At 43.2% G+C, this 20,163-nt stretch overlaps 1 protein-coding gene across 1 annotated transcript; it reads right to left on the reverse strand.

Annotated features, from left to right (window-relative positions):
* Window positions 1-9,726: 9,726 nt before the first annotated feature.
* On the reverse strand, window positions 9,727-19,518 carry LOC123510600 (putative nuclease HARBI1). The gene is made up of 4 exons (XM_045265881.1): window positions 19,406-19,518; window positions 17,105-17,828; window positions 15,504-15,635; window positions 9,727-9,741 (listed from the first exon to the last, which is right to left on the reverse strand). The coding sequence occupies exons 1-4, from the start codon at window positions 19,516-19,518 to the stop codon at window positions 9,727-9,729; spliced, it is 984 nt and encodes a 327-aa protein (XP_045121816.1).
* Window positions 19,519-20,163: the final 645 nt, after the last annotated feature.

The following is a 20,163-nucleotide window of genomic DNA, read 5'->3' on the forward strand; positions in this document are numbered from 1 at the left end:
CCTAAAAGAGGATGACCAAGATTCAGTTAGGAAAGTAAGAAGATCACCAGTAGATCTGCCTTTACGGAAACCATACTGGCAATCAGAGAGAAGGTTGTGAGCTGATAGATGCCTCATTATCTTCCTATTAAGGATAGACTCAAAGGCTTTAGAAAGGCAGGAAATCAAAGCTATAGGGCGGTAGTTAGAAGGATTGGAGTGGTCACCTTTTTAGGGACAGGTTGAATGTGAGCAAACTTCCAGCAAGAAGGATAAATAGAAGTAGAGAGACACAGATGAAAGAGTTTGACCAGGCAGTGAGCGAGTTCGGAAGCACAGTTTTGAGAACAACAGGAGGGACTCCATCCGGACCGTAAGCCTTCCGAGAATCAAGGCCAGAGAGGGCCAGGAAAACGTCTTTATAAAGAATTTTAATTTTAGGGATGAAGTAGTCAGAGGGTGGAGGAGTAGGAGGAATATGCCCAGAATCATCCAAAGTTGAGTTGGTAGCAAAGGTTTGAGCGAAGAGTTCAGCTTTAGAAAAGAAGAGACAGCTGTAGAGCCATCTGGATGAAGTAAAGGAGGGAAAGACGAAGAAGTAAAGTTGTTAGAGATATTATTGGCTAGATGCCAGAAATCTCGAGAGGAGTTAGAATTGGAAAGACTTTGACATTTTCTATTGATGAAAGAGTTTTTAGTAAGTTGGAGAATAGATTTGGCATGATTACGGGCAGAAATATATAGGGCATGAGTTTCAGCAGTTGGATGGCTACGGAACCGTTTGTGAGCCGCCTCTCTATCATTGACAGCACGAGAACAAGCAGAGTTAAACCAAGGCTTTTTAGCTTTAGGGTTAGAGAAAGTATGAGGAATGTATAGCTCCATGCCAGAGATAATCACCTCTGTTATGCGCTCGGCACAAAGAGAAGGATCTCTGACATGAAAACAATAATCATCCCAAGGAAATCAGAATAGTACTGCCTTAGTTCCTCCCACTTAGCAGAGTTAAAATGCCAGAAGCACCTCCGCTTAGGCGGGTCCTGAGGCTGCACTGGAGTGATAGAACTGGTAACGGAAATTAGATTGTGGTCGGAGGAGCCCAACGGAGAGGAAAGTTTAACAGAGTAAGCAGAAGGGTTGGAGGTTAGGAAAAGATCAAGAATGTTGGGCGTGTCTCCAAGGCGGTCAGGAATACGGGTAGGGAACTTCACTAGCTGCTCTAGGTCATGAAGGATAGCAAAGTTGAAGGTTTGTTCACCAGGTTGGTCAGTGAAAGAAGATGAAAGCCAAAGCTGGTGGTGAACATTGAGATCTCAGCATTTCTACAACTATCTAGTCGACATAACCTTCCAGACAACTATCCACTCTTCTTCAAGTAACACTCAACTTCCCTCTCCTCTACATTAAGACACACTCGGTCTATCCTTCACTAAAAATCTAAACTGGAAATTTCACATCTCTACTCTTGCTAAATCAGCTTCCAAGAAGTTAGGTGTCCTGTGGCGTCTTCGTCCATTTTTCTCTCCCTCCCAGCTGCTTGCTATGTACAAAGGCCTCATCCGCCCATGTATGGAGTATGGCTCTCATGTCTGGGGGGGATCCACACACAGCTTTACTAAACAAGGTGGAATCTAAAGCTTTTCGTCTTATCAACTCTTCTCCTCTAACTGACTGTCTTGATTCTTTAAGTCACCGCCGCAATGTTGCATCTTTATCTGTCTTCTACCGCTGTTTTCATGCTGTCTGCTCTTCTGAACTTGCTAACTGCTTGCCTTCCCCCCTCCTGCGGCCTCGCTGCACAAGACTCTCTACTTCTTCTCATCCCTATTCTGTCCATCTTCCTAATGCAAGAGTTAACCAGTATCTTCACTCCTTCATTCCCTACACTGGTAAACTCTGGAACTCTCTACCTGTGTCTGTATTTCCACCTGCCTATGACTTAAACTCTTTCAAAGAGGAGTGTCAAGACACCTCTTACGTTAACTGGACCCTCCTTTTAGATTTTTTGTTTTTCTTTCTCCTACTTTCCTCTAAACAGGGCCTGGCAACCAGCAGGATTTTTTTTTTCCAACACTGTTTTCCCTTGGCCAGTGCCCTTGTAATGTAAAAAAAAAAAAAAAAAAAGAAAAGAGAGGGCAGTCCGACCTGGGGACATTTATGGTCCCCTCCCAGAGGGGACTCCGAGGCAGGGCGTGGTGAAGCCATTATTAAATTTTGATTTGAAGAGAGTGTAAAAGTGTAAGGTGTTGTAGTGTAGTGTAGGAAGTAGTAGAAGTTGTCTTTAGAGGGCAGGCTGCAGCTGCTCAATTGTATAAATGAGACCACAAAGGGAACCGGGAAGAGAGGACACGGGGAATCACTCAGTCTGCAGCACTGCCTACATCCCCGTTGGAGGCATAGATTGCCTGAGAGAATGTTATTTTTATTGTTTTAGAGTTAGGGAACTTGAAGACATTATCAATGTTGCCTTCCAGGAATGAATTGTGAGTATACAATTCATTTACTATGTCGTCTTCAGAGTTGTTGTAGATGTGTGCATTAACATTAAAGGCTATGACTGTCTTCTTTGCTTTCAGTTCTGGTGGTATTACTGGATTCATGTCTTCTTTGGAGAATTCTTCCTTAATCTTGTCCTTGAATATCTTTTCTTGTTCTTCCGACGAGACGATGATGAATTCATCTTGGACTGGGAAGATGTTGGTAGGGAAGACATCATTGTTGCCGAGTATTGTTAAGAGAGTGTTCTTTCTTCGTGGATCTTGGCATGAGTAATCTCACGTACAAAAGGGGCGGAGTATGGATATCGGAAATTGATACTTCAATCGTGTCAGGCAAGATTATTGAAGCTATTGATAGGTTTGATGTTCATCACCTTCCTTTGCCCTCAGATCATGCTCCCATATCTATTGAAATTAAGGTCACTTATGACCCTGATGTAGTGTTTAACCGCGCTACAATGTTGGGGGGTCATGCTGCTCTCAATCCCGGCAGCACATTAGCTCATGTCAAGCGCCCTGTGAGGTAGCGGAAGTGTTCCATTGATAGGTTCCTTTTCAATCTTGATCAAAGTGATGCTCCCCTTCAGCACGATAATGTTGACAATTTTGCTCGTAATATTAGTAACGTGCTGTATGAGTGTAGTAATGTTTGTCGCCGCCAGACAGCTCCACCTCCTTGTGAGCTATCTCAAGACAGGTGGCAGAGGCTGTTACAGGATGAGGATGATGCACGGGTGTGGCGTGCTGTGAACTGGCGAGGAGAGATGGTACAGGAGGGGGAACACATGGCGAGCCATGGTGGCCAAGCACAGGATACGCCATCTGATGAAGAGTTTAAGGTCTTTTTGGAGGGTATTTTAAATCCCGGTAATGAACCTGAAATCAATGTTGATGAGTACCGTACAGGCATTAATATCCCAATATTAGATGATAACATTGATGTGAGGGAGGTGGATGACCAGCTCCGTAGGCTTAAGGCGGAGAAGGCGTGCGGTCCCTATGGTTTGTCTCCAGGCCTATTAAAAGTGTTACCTTCCCATTGGATTGTTACCATAACTGCCTTGTTTAATGCCATCTTTATGACAGGTTGTTATCCAGAAGCGTGGCAGATGGCAAAAATGTTCATGGTGTTTAAGCGGGGTGTTAAGACGTGCGTAAATAACTATCGGGGTATAAGTGTTATTAATAGTATGGCCAAGCTATTTGATATGGTTATGTGTGCCAGGCTTCAGCGTTGGTTTGTACCTTACCGTGAACAAGCAGGTGCTCAAGCCAACAGAGGCTGCATAGAACATATTGTGACTCTACGGTTGTTAGTAGATACCGCCAAACGTAAGCGTCAAAAGTTATGTGTCACGTTTGTAGATTTTAGTAATGCATACGATCGTGTGCCAAGGAAGCAATTATTTGATATTTTAAAAAGTCTTGGTTGTGGGGTTATGATGTTGATTACTATCATTGCCATGTATAGTGTGACGCAAAGTGTGCTGGGTACTGTAGTAGTGACAGCCACGGTAGGGGTCCGCCAGGGCTCGCCTACATCATGTTTGCTCTTTATCATATTCGTTAATGATCTTATTAAGTTGATAAAAGAAAATTGTGAACCAGATGGTTTCCTGTCGTGGCTGCATATTCTGGTACTCATGGACGACACGGTGCTGCTCGCCACTTCGCGTGCTAGAATGATTGAAAAAGTTAAACTTTTAAAGTAGTTTTGTGATAGAAGGAACATGAAGATCAATCAAAGTAAAACAAAGTTTTTTGTGATATATGGTACTGAGGAGGATAGACTGACTTTAAATGTCGGTGATGTGTTTATTGATTTTTGTGAAAAATATATTTATCTTGGAAGTGTGTTTACTAGTCAAGGCTCTGTAACAGCTGATATAATGACACACGCAAATAGCAAAATATGTCACATTTTAAAGTTTGTATCTTTTGTAAAGAAAAATAATGATGTTCCTTTTTATGTTAAGCGCAGAGTGTTCGACGCGGCGCTCGTGTCGTCTGTATTGTACGGGTATGAGTCATGGCTGAGTGGTGACTTGAAACCCATCAACAAATTGTATAACTGGGGCCTTAAGCAGATGTTGGGGGTTCGTATCACTACTACTAACTTTTTGTGCTGCATTGAGAGTGGGTGTCCCTCTCTTGCTGACATAGTAAAGGGTAGACAGAGAAAATTTTTCAAGCGTATGTGGCAAGAAAGGCAACATGTAGACGACGACCCTTTAGGTTTTGCGTTGCGTGTTGCTCTCAATGTCCGGACTCACACCAGTAAGTACCTGAGGGACCTTTTAGATAATGATGTTGATGATATTGTTGATGGGATGAATTTTATGAAAGCACAAGTCAGAAATTCGACATCGTCGCGTCTGATCACGTATATGGCAATGAACCCCAATTTAGATGTTCATGAAGTGTATAGGTCGCGCACTTACTTACTTGAACAGCACCGCATAGCATTCACACAGTTCCGTGTCAGTGCCCACTCGCTAGCAGTCGAGGAGGGACGGTGGAATAGACGTGGGCGTGGTCGTTTGCCCCTCGAACTAAGACTGTGTGCATGTGGTGCGGTGCAGACAGAGTCACATGTGTTACTGGACTACCCTCTGACTCAGCAGTTAAGGCAGTATTATGATTTTGAAACAATTCAACAGGTTATGAATCATGATCCACCCCAATGCTGTGAGATAATTTTTAAAGTGTTGTCAAGTTTTTAACGGTTTTTGGTTTTTTACTGTTAAATGTATGTATATTAGTATTTCCTTGTGCATAACATTTAATTTGTGTTCTTTTAACGTTTATTTAGGTTTTGTTTTTTATCTGTATTGTGAGGTTGTCATTACAATTTGTTTTATGGTATGTTGTGTTTTTGTTGAGTTTTTTGGTTTTAGTTCATTAACTTTTATTTGTAGTATGCTTTGCAGTTTTTATTAGTTTTTTTTACAGTTTTAGTTTGCATCGTTTATTTTCTTTTATGTAATGTAATTGGTATTCAATTGAATAATATTAGTTTGTTGGAATTTATTCATGTACAGGGACGGATAAGGACCTTATACAGGGTAAGCAGTTGGAGGGGCGAGAAAAATAAAGTATAATATATTGGACCAAAGGTATGCTGTAGGGCGTAGGCAATATAATTGTAACTTACCCACTTGAGCGCTGGTTCTCCAAAGAGTACAAAAAGTGCTGAAATCATCAGCCAGAATTAGGGGAGCAAATGCCTTGATACCTCCCTATTAAAAGAAGACAAGTTGTAGGAATTCGGAAATACAGATGCAGGGAGGGAGTTCCAGAGTTTACCACTGAAAGGAATGAATGATTGAAAATACTGGTTAACTCTTGCATTAGGGAGTTGGACAGATTAGGGATGAGAGGAAGAAGAAAGCCTTGTGCAGCGTGGCCTCAGGAGGAGGGGAGGCATGCAGTTAGCAAGATCAGTAGAACAGTTAACATGAAAATAGCGATAAAATATAGAAAGGGATGCAACATTTCGGCGGTGAGAAAGAGATTGAAGACAATTAGTCAGAGGAGGGGAGTTGATGAGACGAAAAGCTTTCGATTCCACCAAACATGAGAAGAGTACTCCATACAGGGACGGATAAGGCCCTTATACAGGGTAAGCAGTTGGAGGGGCGAGAAAAATTGTCGGAGACGCCTCATAATACCTAATTTCATAGAAGCTGTTTTAGCAAGAGATGAAATGTGAAGTTTCCACTTAAGATTAAGAATAAAGGACAGACCGAGGATATTCATTGTGGAAGAGGGAGACAGTTGAGTGTCATTGAAGAAGAGGGGATAGTTGTCTGAAAGGTTGTGTCGAGTTGAAAGATGGAGGAATTGAGTTTTTGAGGCATTGAAAACTACTAGATTTTCTCTGCCCCAATCGGAAATCTTAAAAAGATCGGAAGTCAGGTGTTCCGTGGCGTCCCCGCGTGATCTGTTTACTTCTTGAAGGGGTGGACGTCTCTGAAAGAACGTGAAAAGATGTAGGGCCGTATCATCAGCGTAAGAGTGGATAGGGCAAGAAGTTTGGTTAAGAAGGTCATTAATGAATAATAGAAAGAGAGTGGGTGAGAGGACAGAGCCTTGAGGAACCCCATTATTAATAGGTTTAGAAGAACAGTAGCCGTCTACCATAGCAGCAATAGAGCGGTCGGAAAGGAAACTTGAGATAAAGTTGCAGAGAGAAGGATAGAAGCCGTGGGAGGGCAGTTTTGAAATCAAAGCTTTATGCCAGACTCTATCAAAAGCTTTCGATATGTCTAACGCTACAGCAAAAGTTTCACCGAAATCTCTAAAATAGGATGACCAAGACTCAGTAAGGAAAGCAAGAAGATCACCAGTAGAGCGACCTTGACGGAAGCTATACTGGCGATCAGACAGAAGCTTGTGAAGTGTCATGTTTGAGAATCTTCCTATTCAGGATAGATTAAAAAATTTAAGACAAGCAAGAGATTAAAGCTATAGGACGGTAGTTTCATGGATTAGAACGGTCACCCTTTTTTAGGAACAGGCTGAATGTAGGCGAACTTCCAGCAGGAAGGAAAGGTGGAAGTCAATAGACAAAGTTGGAAGAGTTTGGCCAGGCAAGGTGCAAGCACAGAAGCACAGTTTTTGAGAACAATAGGAGGGACTACATAAGGTCCATAAGCCTTCCGAGGGTTTAGGCCAGCATGGGCATGGAAAACATCGTTACGAAGAATTTTGATTGTAGACATGAAATAGTTAGAGGGAGGAGGAGAGGGAGGGACAAGCCCAGAATCGTCCAAGGTGGAGTTGTGAGCAAAGGTTTGAGAAAAGAGTTCAGCTTTAGAGACAGAAGAGATGGCAGTGGTGCCATCAGGATGAAATAAAGGAGGGAAAGATAATGAAGTGAAGTTATTTGAGATGGTTTTGGCTACATGCCAGAAGTCACAAGGAAAGTTTGAGTTTGAAAGATTTTGACATTTTCTATTTATGAAAGAGTGTTTTGGCAAGTTGAAGAACAGACTTGGCATGATTCCGGGCATAGATATAAAGTGCATGAGATTCAGGAGATGGAAAGCTCAAGTACCTTTTGTGGGCAACCTCATGTATAGCACGAGAACAGGTTGAGTTAAACTAAGGTTTAGAAAGTTTAGGTTGAGAAAAAGAATGAGGAATGTACGCCCACATGCCAGACAGTAACACCTCTGTTATGCGTTCAGCACAAAGAGATGGATCTCTGACACGGAAGCATTAATCATTCCAGGGGAAATCAGCATAATACCTTTTCAGGTCTCCCCAACTGGCAGAGGCAAAACGCCAGAGGCACCTACGCTTTGGGGGATCCTGCGGAGGGATTGGAGAAATAGGACAAGATACAGAAATGAGATTGTGATTGGAGGAGCCCAATGGAGATGAAAGGGAGGAGGAGGAGGATTTGGTGTTAGGCGACGCAACAGCATAGGTCATATGGCGCCGCATGAAACTATTTAATTAAAACCAAGAGGGTTTAAAACAAATCGTAAAATAACTAAAACAAGTAAAAACGATAAAATTAATGGTAATTAAAAACAAAAAGCTACAATAATATACATAAAACATTAAAATACATATAATAAAATTAAATAAAATTCACAGCTTTGGGAGAAGGCCAGCTTCTCCCAAAAATCTAAAAACGTCATGGCCTTGGGCCAGACACTTTGGTCCAAGGACCTTTGAGATATATTAGACACCGCTATCTCTACCGCGACAGCGGTAGAGGTAGCGGTGTCGTAACTCTATCAAACTAGGGCACTCTACCAATAGGTGCCGCACGGTAAGCGGCACCAGGCAGTCATCACAGTAAGGTTGAGGGTCCCTGGTCAACAGGTACCTCTATGTAAGGTACGTGTGACCTATACACAGTCGCGCCAATAAAGTCTGTAAACGTCGATCTCGAACATGGGTGTATGTCCAGTGAGGGATAGAGGAAATAGTGATCTCTCCCATTTTCGAGGTTGCAATCCCCGGTAGCCATCTCCTCTGCCAGATTGTTGCAACTGCCTCACGAATTAGAGAAAAGACATCTCGAAACGGAACAGACGCAGGAGATGGAGCGCGACTTGTTGCCTCTTTAGCGAAGCGATCTGCGTGTTCATTCCCTGGAACACCAACGTGACCAGGAACCCAACACGATATCCTCGTTGTGTAAGAAGGTATAGCCACTCCAGGGCTGATAAAACCAAAGGGTTAAAGGATATAGTGCAAGAGAGAGAAGTAAGAGCACTGCGACAGTCACTAAAAATTGTAAAAGACGAAACCGGTAGAGTAAAAATTATTTGTAAAGCTAGGACTATGGCAGACAGCTCCGCAATAAAAACGGAAGGAAGGCTGCCACACCGATAAAAAGAGGGGAAAACCACACTAAATCCAACGCCTGAGTCGGATTTGGAGCCATCAGTAAAAACAGGGATATCATCAGAATGCATAAAAAAGTGTTCTAAGAACCGTGTGTGGGACAGAGCTGGCAGAAAATCTTTTTTGCCATCCATGGCAGGGCATAATGAGGTAACAGGAAGCTGCCAATAACCAACTCGCGGGAGACGGAAAGAGTACACAGGAGTGGGGTCGATAGATAACTCTGCCATGAGATTTGCAACACGTAGGCCAAAAGGTTTAGGGAGACTCGGTCGAGTGACATACGCCTGCGAGCGCGAGTCCCGCAACATTGACATACAGGGGACAAAATCAGACAGACGGTGGGTGCGAAACCAACACCGGAGCATCGAAGATTGGCGCCGGAGGTCGAGCGGCCAGAAACCAGCATCCACTAGAAGGCTAGGTATTGGAGATGTCCGAAATGCACCCGTAGCCAAGCGGACCCCAGCATGATGCACGGGGTCAAGCGAGCGTAGTCGTGCATCTGTTGCGGATGAGTAGATCTCACAGCCGTATTCCAGCTTCGGAAGTATGAGTGTACGGTGAAGCAACAGCAACGTGTCCCTGTCCGCACCCCAAGAGGTATGACTTAAAACCCGAAGAAGGGATAGTGCCTGCCGACAAGACGCCTTAAGAGAGCGAAAATGGGGAACCCAGGTGAGACGGTTGTCAAATAAAAGGCCAAGATATCGAGTCGCCTCCACGCATGAGAGGCGTCTATTGGCGAGGTATAAATCCGGGTCTGGATGGACACCACGATTGCGACAAAAATGCATGGCTACGGTCTTCGAGGTGGAGAATCGAAAACCGTTCATGTTGGCCCAACTGGACACCCTATTGATCGGCTAGTTGGAGATTGCGCTCAATCAGTGACATCCTAGAAGCAGCAAAAGAGATGCACAAGTCGTCCACATATAAAGAACTGTGAACGCCATCCGGTAGCGTATCTATAACACCATTTATTGCAACTTGCGAATAGCGTAACACTAAGAATATGTAATAGCTTCAGCAGGGCGAAACAAAAACCAGGCAGCGACAGGTGCGGTGTATTAGAGCTGAGCGACAAAGGTGTATCCGCCTACATGGCTGGGGCTTGACTGAGCCAAAGTTCACAGGTGTTACAATTGTCAGCTAGCTTGAAACAACGAAAGTAACTCGAATAAAACAGTAAAACGTATAAAGCCTCGAATGCTTCATTAAGTTTACAACAGAATACTTCCCTGTGGGACACCGTCATTTAAAGCTGTAGCATCGGAGAGAACACTCCCAACTCGAACCCGATAAAAAACGTCTGGATAAAAACTGCTGGATAAAAATAGGAAGGTGGCCCCGAAGGCCCAAATTAAACAAAGACTGTAAAATGCCATGAAACCAAGCCGTGTCGTAGGCCTTCTCCAGGTCAAAAAAGACTGTTACTTGATGGTGGTGATTAGCGAAGGCCTCACAAATGGAAGACTCTAGGGATAAAAGAGCATCAGTAGTAGACCTCATCTTTCGGAAGCCGTACTGTACCGGTGACAAGTACTTCCCCCTCTCCAAATACCACATGAGTCTTATATTTACCATCTTTTCTAACACTTTGCAAATACAAGAAGTTAAAGATATAAGACGGTAGTTCGTAGCCTGGAGATTATCTTTCCCAGGCTTCGGAAATGGGAGAACCACTGCCACAGCCCAAGAAGATGGAAAGTCACCGGTATGCCAAATCATGTTATAAAGATTTAAGAGAAAGTTAAAAGCAGTGTCAGACATGTGGCGCAAGAAGGCATAAGGTATATCATCTGGCCCACGAGAAGAGTCGTGACACTGGGACAAAGCGGTCCGCAACTCGGAAGCAGAGAAAGGGACATTATAAGACTCCCCTCCAGCGGAAGAAAAGTTTATGCCGAGAGATTCCATTCTACTGGCGGTGACGTGCGCCCGGAGCTGCAGGATGCCTCTGGGAAACACTGCCAAAGTGCTCCGCGAAGAGGTCAGCGACATTCCTAGGGTCTGCCACCGTTCGCCCAGCAGACAACAAAATTGGTGGGGAAGGAGCAGAATACTTCCCAGCATTTCGGCGGACTTTGTTGAAGACATCTGTAAGAGAGGTGCGGACGTTTATGGAAGAGACATAGGCTTTCCACGAGGCTCTTTGTGCCTCTTTCAAAACGCGGCGGGCCCGAGCTCGGCATCGCCGAAAAGCTTCCAGGCACTGCGGGTCCCCACGATGTCGCCGGAGACGAGAAAGCTGCCCGTTTCTCTTTACCGCTGCAGTGCATGATGCGTTCCACCAAGGAACGGGACGCTTAGTAAAGCGACCTGACGTCCTAGGGATTGTCTGAAGGGCTAAAGAAATTAAAAAATCAGTAAAATAATCAACAGCCTCAGCACAAGTAGAAAAGTCAGCCAGCGGACGAATAAAAGAGCTAAGGTCTGTGAATCGACGCCAATCTGCCTTGTCTAAAACCCAGCGTGGTGGCCGGGACTGTGGCTCAGATTTCACAGATTGCAATAAAATCGGAAAGTGGTCACTACCGTGTAAATCCGGTAGGACTCGCCAATTAAAATCAAGGAAAGAATTAGATGTACAAAGAGAAAGATCGATAGCTGTAAAAGTCCCAGTAGGAGTGTGGAAATGTGTAACATCCCCAGAATTTAAAATCTCCAATCCCTCATCCTCAATAAAAGAACCGATTAAAACCCCACGAGGATTACTAGCACCTTCATCCCACAATGGGTGACGGCCGTTAAAATCTCCCAACAAAAGAAAAGGCGGAGTCAGCTGACGCACCAGGCCGTCAAGCTCACCCCTGGAGACAGGAAGCCGAGGAGGAGATATAAACTGCAGATGGTGTACAGTCGTCCCATAAAGACCTTAACAGCAACCACCTGAAGGGGAGAGTTAAGTTGTACCGGGATAACAGGTATATCCTGACGGACTAGAATAGCTGTGCCACCGTGGTGGCCCTGGCCAGGAAAAGGAGTGTTAAAAAAAGCACGATAGCCAGGAGGACTAGAATAAGTACTATCACCTATCATAGTCTCTTGTAGAGCTACACAGGCTGCAGAGAACTCCGACAGCAAAGCTCGGTGTTCCCCCCACGAGGCGCGAAGGCCTCAACAGTTCCATTGTAGAAGCTTGAAGACGACTATTTGGGTGCAGTGGACGAGCGAGCCTTTTGTGGCTGCCCGTGACTGACCTGACTAGAAATAATCAAACGACGAGAAGACACCGGGAATTGAGGTGTGCCGGGTCGTTGGACCGCAGCCTTTCGGCTTATCGGTGGGTGATGCGAACTATCATCACTTTTACTGGTCCTCGGAGGACGAGGATCAGGCAGGACTGCACTTTCCGATACAGTTGGTCCACGAGGGACGGCTATGACAATATCATCGGACGTCTCCATGCTCAGACCGTCCTCATCATAAGAAGCCCGATCTGAGACGGAGGGCGTCACAGAAGGCTGGACAGAAACTACTGGAGCTACCCTAGCAGAGCGGTCCCTGGAGGACTCACGATTATAAGCACCGGGAGAAAACTTAGACTGCTTATGCTGAGCTAAATCTAACGACTCCGCAGAGCCGCGGTGCCGCTTAGTTAGACCCTTGAAAGGCTTAGGAGATACAGGTGGCAAATGGACATCTACTACATGGGTGACTTTGTTCAAGTCCGTATTTTCTCGTCACTTCTAAGAGATGACTCAACCGAGTCATCAGCCAAAATGGCAAACCTGTTAGCCAGATAAACAGTACCACCCGCCCCAACAGAGCGAGAGGTAGCAGGAGGAGTTGTCTTCGGACCGGCAGACTCAGCCGAAGAGCGAGCGGCCAATGAAGCATAGGATGTCGCACCAGTACCATCCTTCTGGCGGTACAGGAGTTCACGGCGGGCGCTACCGAGGCTGATAAACTGACTATTGGCAAGCTGTAGAATGTCCTGCTCCAGGCGATACCTGGGGCATTGCCTGGAACGTACCTGGTGAGCATCACGACAATGAAAACAATAAGCTGCACCATTGCAATGCTCCTCTGAATGCGAGTCGAGTGCAGAGCAATTACCACATCGGGAAGCTTCCTTACACGAGCTTTTCCCGTGACCGTACCCATAGCATGAGAAGCACTGAAGAGGGCGAGAAACAAAGCGCCTCACCCTAAGGTTGATAGGACCGATATTAACACGGTCAGGAAGGGTGGACCCAAAAAATGTGAGAAGGACCATGTTGGAGGAGTTCCTCATCTTAGTCACCTTTTGTACTGAGCTAGGGCACATTGCTAGTATTTCCTCTTCTGGGAATTCATAGAGGTCTTGGCTATAAACACAACCTTTGCTATAGTTAAAGGTGGGATGAGCCTTAACAGTCTCAAACATGCTGTCAGAAGGGCATGGGAGATGTTGCAACATCCTAGCTTGCGTAAGATCTTTTGCTCGCACAAGCACCCCCTTCCCATACTTTTTCAGATTCCCCTCAGGAATCGTGCCGATTTCTTTGGACAGGTACCGGGAGGCATGGATGAAATTCCCACGCCCATTTCTATAGTACGCCACAAACCAACGTGGAGGTGGGATCTGGCGGACTGCTGGAACTGAATTCTCTAAATAGTTTTCAAAAACATTTGGGATGTAATCCATGTCACTGTCTGAAATATTACGTGACTGGAGAAATTCAGTTTTAAAGCCATGGCCGGCGAGGGGCAGAGATGCTACATGTTCATAAGCTAAACAGGCTTCATCACATGACATAAACGTCACATAGCAGTGGTTAGAAGGAAAGTCCTTATCATAAACCAGTCGAATGCGAACAACCGTATCATACGCCTTGAGAAGTGAGTGCAAGGCATGATAGGAAAATGATGGATTAACATTTAACATTACAAGAGTCATATGCAGCAGAAATGCATCCCTCAAAAGAACTTCCAGAACAGGAGACTGCTGTGGGAGGCCCTTGTGGAGGGGAATCCTCCTCCTTACTCAGACCTGAAAATGACGTCTCGTGGGCCAGATCAGCCACCTCACGAGAACCTGAATGTTTTTTGTGTTTTCCCATAAAAAAAAAACAGCTACACAAAAAATTGGCTCCAGGGGCAAGGGGAACCACATACTGGGACTACAATGGGAGGAAGCGCTGGCTGCCGTGGACGGGGTACCTCGTCCCCATGCAGACCAGTCGTTTTAAAAACAGGCCCCACATGATACGAATGTTTGTCCACGACAGAGCTGAGATCCCCCCTCCCAAAGCATCCCAGCCTGGACACCCAACCATCCAGCACAGGACAGCCCCTATTGGGCGATCCCTCCAGCGGGTGGCTCCGCTGGTCCACCGGCAGCCTACGTAGGAACCATTTAGTCTGGCCCCTCACTGGCGTCCGTACTAGCATGGGTAGCCCTCTCCCCCTCGAAAGGGCAGAGCAGGGGCCTAAGCCCCTTCTAGCCTAGCTCGCCAGGTCACAGGGGCACGCAAGCCCCCCCCCACCACGACAAGGCGGTTCCCATCTGGGGGAGGAGATGAAAGGGTGACAGCATAAGCAGAAGGGTTAGAGGTGAGGAAGAGATCAAGAATTTTGGGCGTGTCTCCAAGACGGTCAGGAATACGAGTAGGGTGTTGCACCAAATGCTCTAGGTCATGGAGGATAGCAAAGTTGAAGGCTAGTACACCAGGGTGGTCAGTGAAGGGAGAGGAAAGCCAAAGCTGGTGGTGAACAGTGAAATCTCCAAGAATGGAAATCTCAGCGAAAGGGTAGAGGAACAGAATGTGCTCCACTTTAGAAGTTAAGTAGTCGAAGAAATTACTATAGTCACAAGAGTTAGGGGAGAGATAAACAGCACAGATGAATTTAGTTTGAGAGTGACTTAAGTCGTACCCAGATGGTGGAAAATTCGGAAGACTCAAGAACGTGGGCACGAGAGCAAGTAAGGTCGTTGCGCACATAGACGCAACATCCAGCTTTGGAATGAAAATAAGAATATAGAAAGTAAGAGGAAACATAGAAGGGGCTACTGTCAGTTGCCTCAGACAGCTGTGTTTCGGTGAGGAAAAGAAGATGAGGTTTAGTAGAGGAGAGGTGGTGTTCCACAGATTGAAAATTAAATCTAACGGCCATATTCTTAATCAATCCCACATCAAGCTACAAAATTGTGGGGTAGTCCCACACCACGAGTGGGGCACACAATATTTTGGTATTCTAGAACGCGCGGTGTGGTGTGGGATCGGTGGCGCTGTGACTAGGGAAGGTTGGTATGCGTGAGGGACGAAAGTTTGGCTGTCTTGCGCTTGGGATGGAAAATAATGACGTCATGGTAAACACCGCTTCATGTTTTAGCGCCAAGAAGAAGGTAGAGAGAAGAGCGATGGAAAAACGATACGCAGGAGAAAAGGAGATCAGTCTCCTTATTGAAATAATAGAAAAGTACGTTCTAATGGACAAGAGAACTGACTATGCCATGATCACAAAGAAGAATGAAGCATGGAATAGAGTCGCTGAGCTGTTTAATAGTGCAGCGATGGAATCCCTCCTATTCTAAAAAAAACTGCGCTTCCATGCTTGCACCTTGCCTGGCCAAACACATGAAATCTTCATGTGACTTTGGTAATTACAGTATTTTGTTCTTTCTGGTATTTCAGAAAATGCAGAAAGAACTGTGGTGGTTAACGTTCCTACCCCATCATACAGTTCATCACCAGTTGCCCCCGTCAGTAATCCAAAACCACCTTCAGCTTCTACCGGTGACACAGGTGAAGCTCTATCATCCTTAGCTTCGATGCATCCTCGGAAAATGATGTGTTCTGTATCCTTTCAGGACAAATGCTATGAGGGGACATTGGGCTTGCAAAGAAAAGAACATGATATGCATATTAAAAATTTGACAGTGAAAAGTGAAATACTAGAAACTGGAAAAAGTTAAAAGCCCTTAATTTGGAAATTGCTCTTATGGATAAAAATTTAAAGAACCTTAACTTACAAGTAGCAGGGCAGAAACTGGTAAACCAGAAATTGCTAGGGGATTTACTAAAATATTTTGGGAAGAATGGCTTTCTAATCAAAGTGATGAATGAATAATTTGGTAATATACAAGGAGTCTTGTGACTATAGGTACAAATACTAGGATATGATAATTCTAGTGATTTTCAGTCAAAAGTAATTTTTCCATACATAATTTGTTTTAGCTTTATTATGAGGAATATTGAGGTTGAAAGGTATAGGGAACTGCATTGTAGAGCAGCAGTAGCATGGTGCTGAGTGTTTTGTGACCTGCAGTATTAACATTTATTTGTACTATTGTGGGGATTTGAGGGCTTGTAGTGTACAAATAAATGTTAATACTGCATATCACAGAAACACTCAGCACCATGCTACTGTTGCTCGCACTGCAGTTCCATATAGCCTTGAACCTAAATTTCCTGTAAAATAAATACCATTTTATCTAGAAACAATCTGAAATAAAAGAAATAATGTGCATCACAATGTAAGGACCTTGTATTTTTTACTTCTATTAATTTGACCTACTATATGCCAATCATATATAACTTGACTCACTGGACACCCTATAGACTTCTATTAAAGATGTTGCTGTCATGTGCACTACCAGGCCATCTTGCTACTACATTGTAAACTGTCATTTTCTTTTTTCTTTCAGAGAAAAGTTGATAGTTATCACCCATTCATCTAGCTGTTCTCTTTGTTGTTCGGCAACCTTATTGGAATAATTTGCAGTTGTTTCACATAACCTTGGATGGCACATGACCTTGGGTGGCCCTACTGGGCAAAATAAGAAGAAAGGGATGATTTTATATCACTGTGTATTTCCTTTAGTTTCAGCTGCATTTATTTTTTTCACAAATTTTCCCACTCCCATTAAAAAAAATGGTACCTGAACATTCATTGTCTGCTATGTCATGTTGGCTGTGGTTAGAATTAAGGACAAACAAATCTTCAAGAATTTATGGAAATATTTATTTATTTATTTTATAATGATTAATTCATTTGTTGTGTTACTCATAAAGGATTTAATAAATATTTTATCAATCAAAGTTTTTTCATAAATCAAACCAGTGTAGTTACTGAAGGCCAGTACATTCATTTCCATTTTGTGCACTTGTACATTACATCATTTGATCACGAGAACAGTGTTAAAAATATTTTCTTATGTATCGCTGCCTTGCAACATTCATTTCCATTTTGTGCACTTGTACATTACATCATTTGATCACGAGAACAGTGTTAAAAATATTTTCTTATGTATCGCTGCCTTGCAACGTTACCTGAGCCTGCATTTCAGAGTAATTTTCTGCCTCATGATCATGGTTTTGATCCATTTCAGATTCATCTGTTAGGGGAATATTTTCTTGAATGGCTATGTTGTGTAGCACAGCTGCTGCAACAATGACTGCTAAGGTGTTGTCCAGACTGATGCACAAAGTTTTACCGAGACAAGCAAAACGCTTCTTCAAAACACCAAAAGCTCTCTCTATACAATTTCTGGTTTTGACCTGAGCTGTGTTGTACCTACGCTCCTGAACACTCTGTGGGTTTCTGAGAGGTGTGAACAAAACATTTCTGCAAGCATAGCCTGCGTCACCTAGCAATATACCTCTATGTATTCCTTCCTCCATCTCCGCACACAAACGACTTTTATTAAAGATGTTGCTGTCATGTGCACTACCAGGCCATTTTGCTACTATATTGAAAAACTGTAATTGTGGTCCACAAACTGCCTGCATATTTATAGAGAACTTTCCTTTCCTGTTCCAGAATGTCTCTGAACGATCTCCTGGAGGTTTAGTTATCTGGATATGTGTGCAATCTATACAACCTATGATTCCAGGCATGTCAGCAATGTTTTTAAAGTGCTCCATCACCTGCAGGGTTTCATTAGGTGCTGGCATCTTGATGATTTGATGGCCAAGCATTCCAACTGCTTTAGATACACGACTGATGCATCGAGACACAGCAGGTTGAGATATCTCAAGACAGTCAGACAGTCTTCTTCAGTGTGGCAATGAAAGGGGTCCATACGGTCTCTCAAAATCCTTCTTAGAGCCTGCTGCAGTCAGTCTTGAGCCCGTAGATATGGAAACGTACTGGAAATCATAACAGGAGTAAGATAAGTCCAATGTTGATAAGCAGTAAAAATAAAAAGAAAAGAAATAACAACAAAACCAGCACCATAGAAATTATAACAGGAGTAGGTAAATTGGTATTATTTCAGAAGAAACCTTTACGCACTGCAGTATATTCAACACTTCTCATCTGTTAGCGATTTTAATTGCTATAATTTCAAAACACGCAAATGCATCACAAACTTTTTAAAAGTTGGTGGTTTTATTTGGGGTGAGGTGAAGTATGGTAAGGTTAGGCTAGGTTTTTTTTGCCCTCTGCAAGTAAAAATGAGAGGGTTAGGTTATTTAGCTTAGGTTAGATTAAAATTGGTGTTTATGGATGGAGCAGCATTGTGCAATCCAGACCAGCTTTACCAATAATGAACCCCCAACAATTCACTACTTTTGTGGTTGTATCCACTATACATAAAATCCATGACCGTGAATTTCCACTACAGGCTACCTACAGAGTAAATTTTATCCTTCCATCTTTTAGTGTAATTAGGGTAAAGTTGTTAGGTTAGATTAGATTGGTTAGGTTCGGGTTAAAAATTCTTTTTACTAAAGTGCCATTATTTCATTAGGGTAAGTCAGTTCAAGTTAGGTTAGGTTAGATTAGCTAAACTAGGTTAATAAAGTTGTTAGGTTTGTATGCCTTAACTTTTATACCAGTATTAGGAATTGATTTGATGTTTCTCGCTAAAGAAACCCGATTTCCAGCAGGTTGCCCAAGATAGTTTGAGATAGTAGTAGCCACAAATTGAAAAGTACACATTTGTGACAGAAAAAAAGCTACAAAACTACGAGTATCACGTAATCGTAAAGCACATCAGAAAATCGCTGGTTGGGTTAAAGTAAAAATGATCATTTAAATACAAAATTGCAAGAACGTAACAATTAAACAGCTAGTAAATGGAGAGACAAATGCAGTGAGTGTGACAGTTACGGTGGGTCTGTTATGTTGCACTGGGTTGCAAGTAACCTGATTAAACTGGATTTATCACTAATTTAGAAGTACGGCCTATTTCTTACCTATTTATGTCTGTTTATACAGAGCGAAATAAGAAAATGTATACTTCTTTGGTCGGTTATCTGGCTGGTACCATATATACAGTATAAGTGAATTTACACCCTAGGTATCTGATTTTTATATTATTAAGAAACAAAAATAATTCCCATATAAAATACATAACATATCCTTACCTGATGAGGTTATGAGGTAGGTGAGCAAAGGAGTTAAGCGGCCCGCTGTTGTGGTGTTCCAGTACTCCGTGCGGTAGAGCTAAACTCTTGTAAACATGTAATTGCGGCATGTAAAAACTATTAAAACTCTTTGATTTTTTATCTAGGTCGCTTTTCTTATCTCATTACAAAGTGTACGTGCCATTTATGCTTTATTTTCTCTAATCACAATGGTTTTTTTTATCAATGTGGGGATGATTGTGGGCAGGGGTATCCAGCTACAAAATTATTCCAATATTTTGTGGGATTTCAGTGTGGAGTAGTCCCACACCACACTCGTGGAAGAGCTTTAAGAATACCAAACCAGTGTAGTGTGGGACGCTGGGATCCCACATTGCGTTTAAGAATACAGCTGTAAGACCGCGAATGTTGCAGAAGTTAATGTAGAAAAAGTTGAGGGAGGTGTCAAGGCATTTGGGGGTCATCAACAGGAGAGGTGTCAGACCTGGGGACATTTTTGGTCCCCTCCCCAGAAGGGAACTCCGAGGCATTTATTTCGGGTCCCATTTTCCTTTTAAATTTTGATTTGGAGTGAAAGGTGTATGTGTGGTAAGTGCATGTAGTTTCGTGTGAAGAAGGAGAGTTGTCATTAGAGGGTAGGCTGTGACTGCCCCCTTGAGTTGTAAGACACAAAGGGAAACATTCAGCGAGATCACAACTAGCTTTACTGGAAGGTTCACAGCACCCACTGAACTAGTGCTATTAAATCTCACTGGGAGTAAGCTATAGTTACGGTAGGTGTCTACTACCTCCTCCTATTATATATATATATATATATATATATATATATATATATATATATATATATATATATATATATATATATATATATATATATATATATATATATATACATATAATAATAGGTCTTCCTGAGAGCATTACAATACACAAGAAAAACATTGCTGGCAGGATGCCATTAAGTGTTAACCTAAAATACATTACATATTAGACGGTCGTAAAAAAAAAAAAAAAAAAAA

Source organism: Portunus trituberculatus, chromosome 29 (assembly GCF_017591435.1).
Source record: "Portunus trituberculatus isolate SZX2019 chromosome 29, ASM1759143v1, whole genome shotgun sequence".
Taxonomy (NCBI): Eukaryota; Metazoa; Arthropoda; class Malacostraca; order Decapoda; family Portunidae; genus Portunus; species Portunus trituberculatus.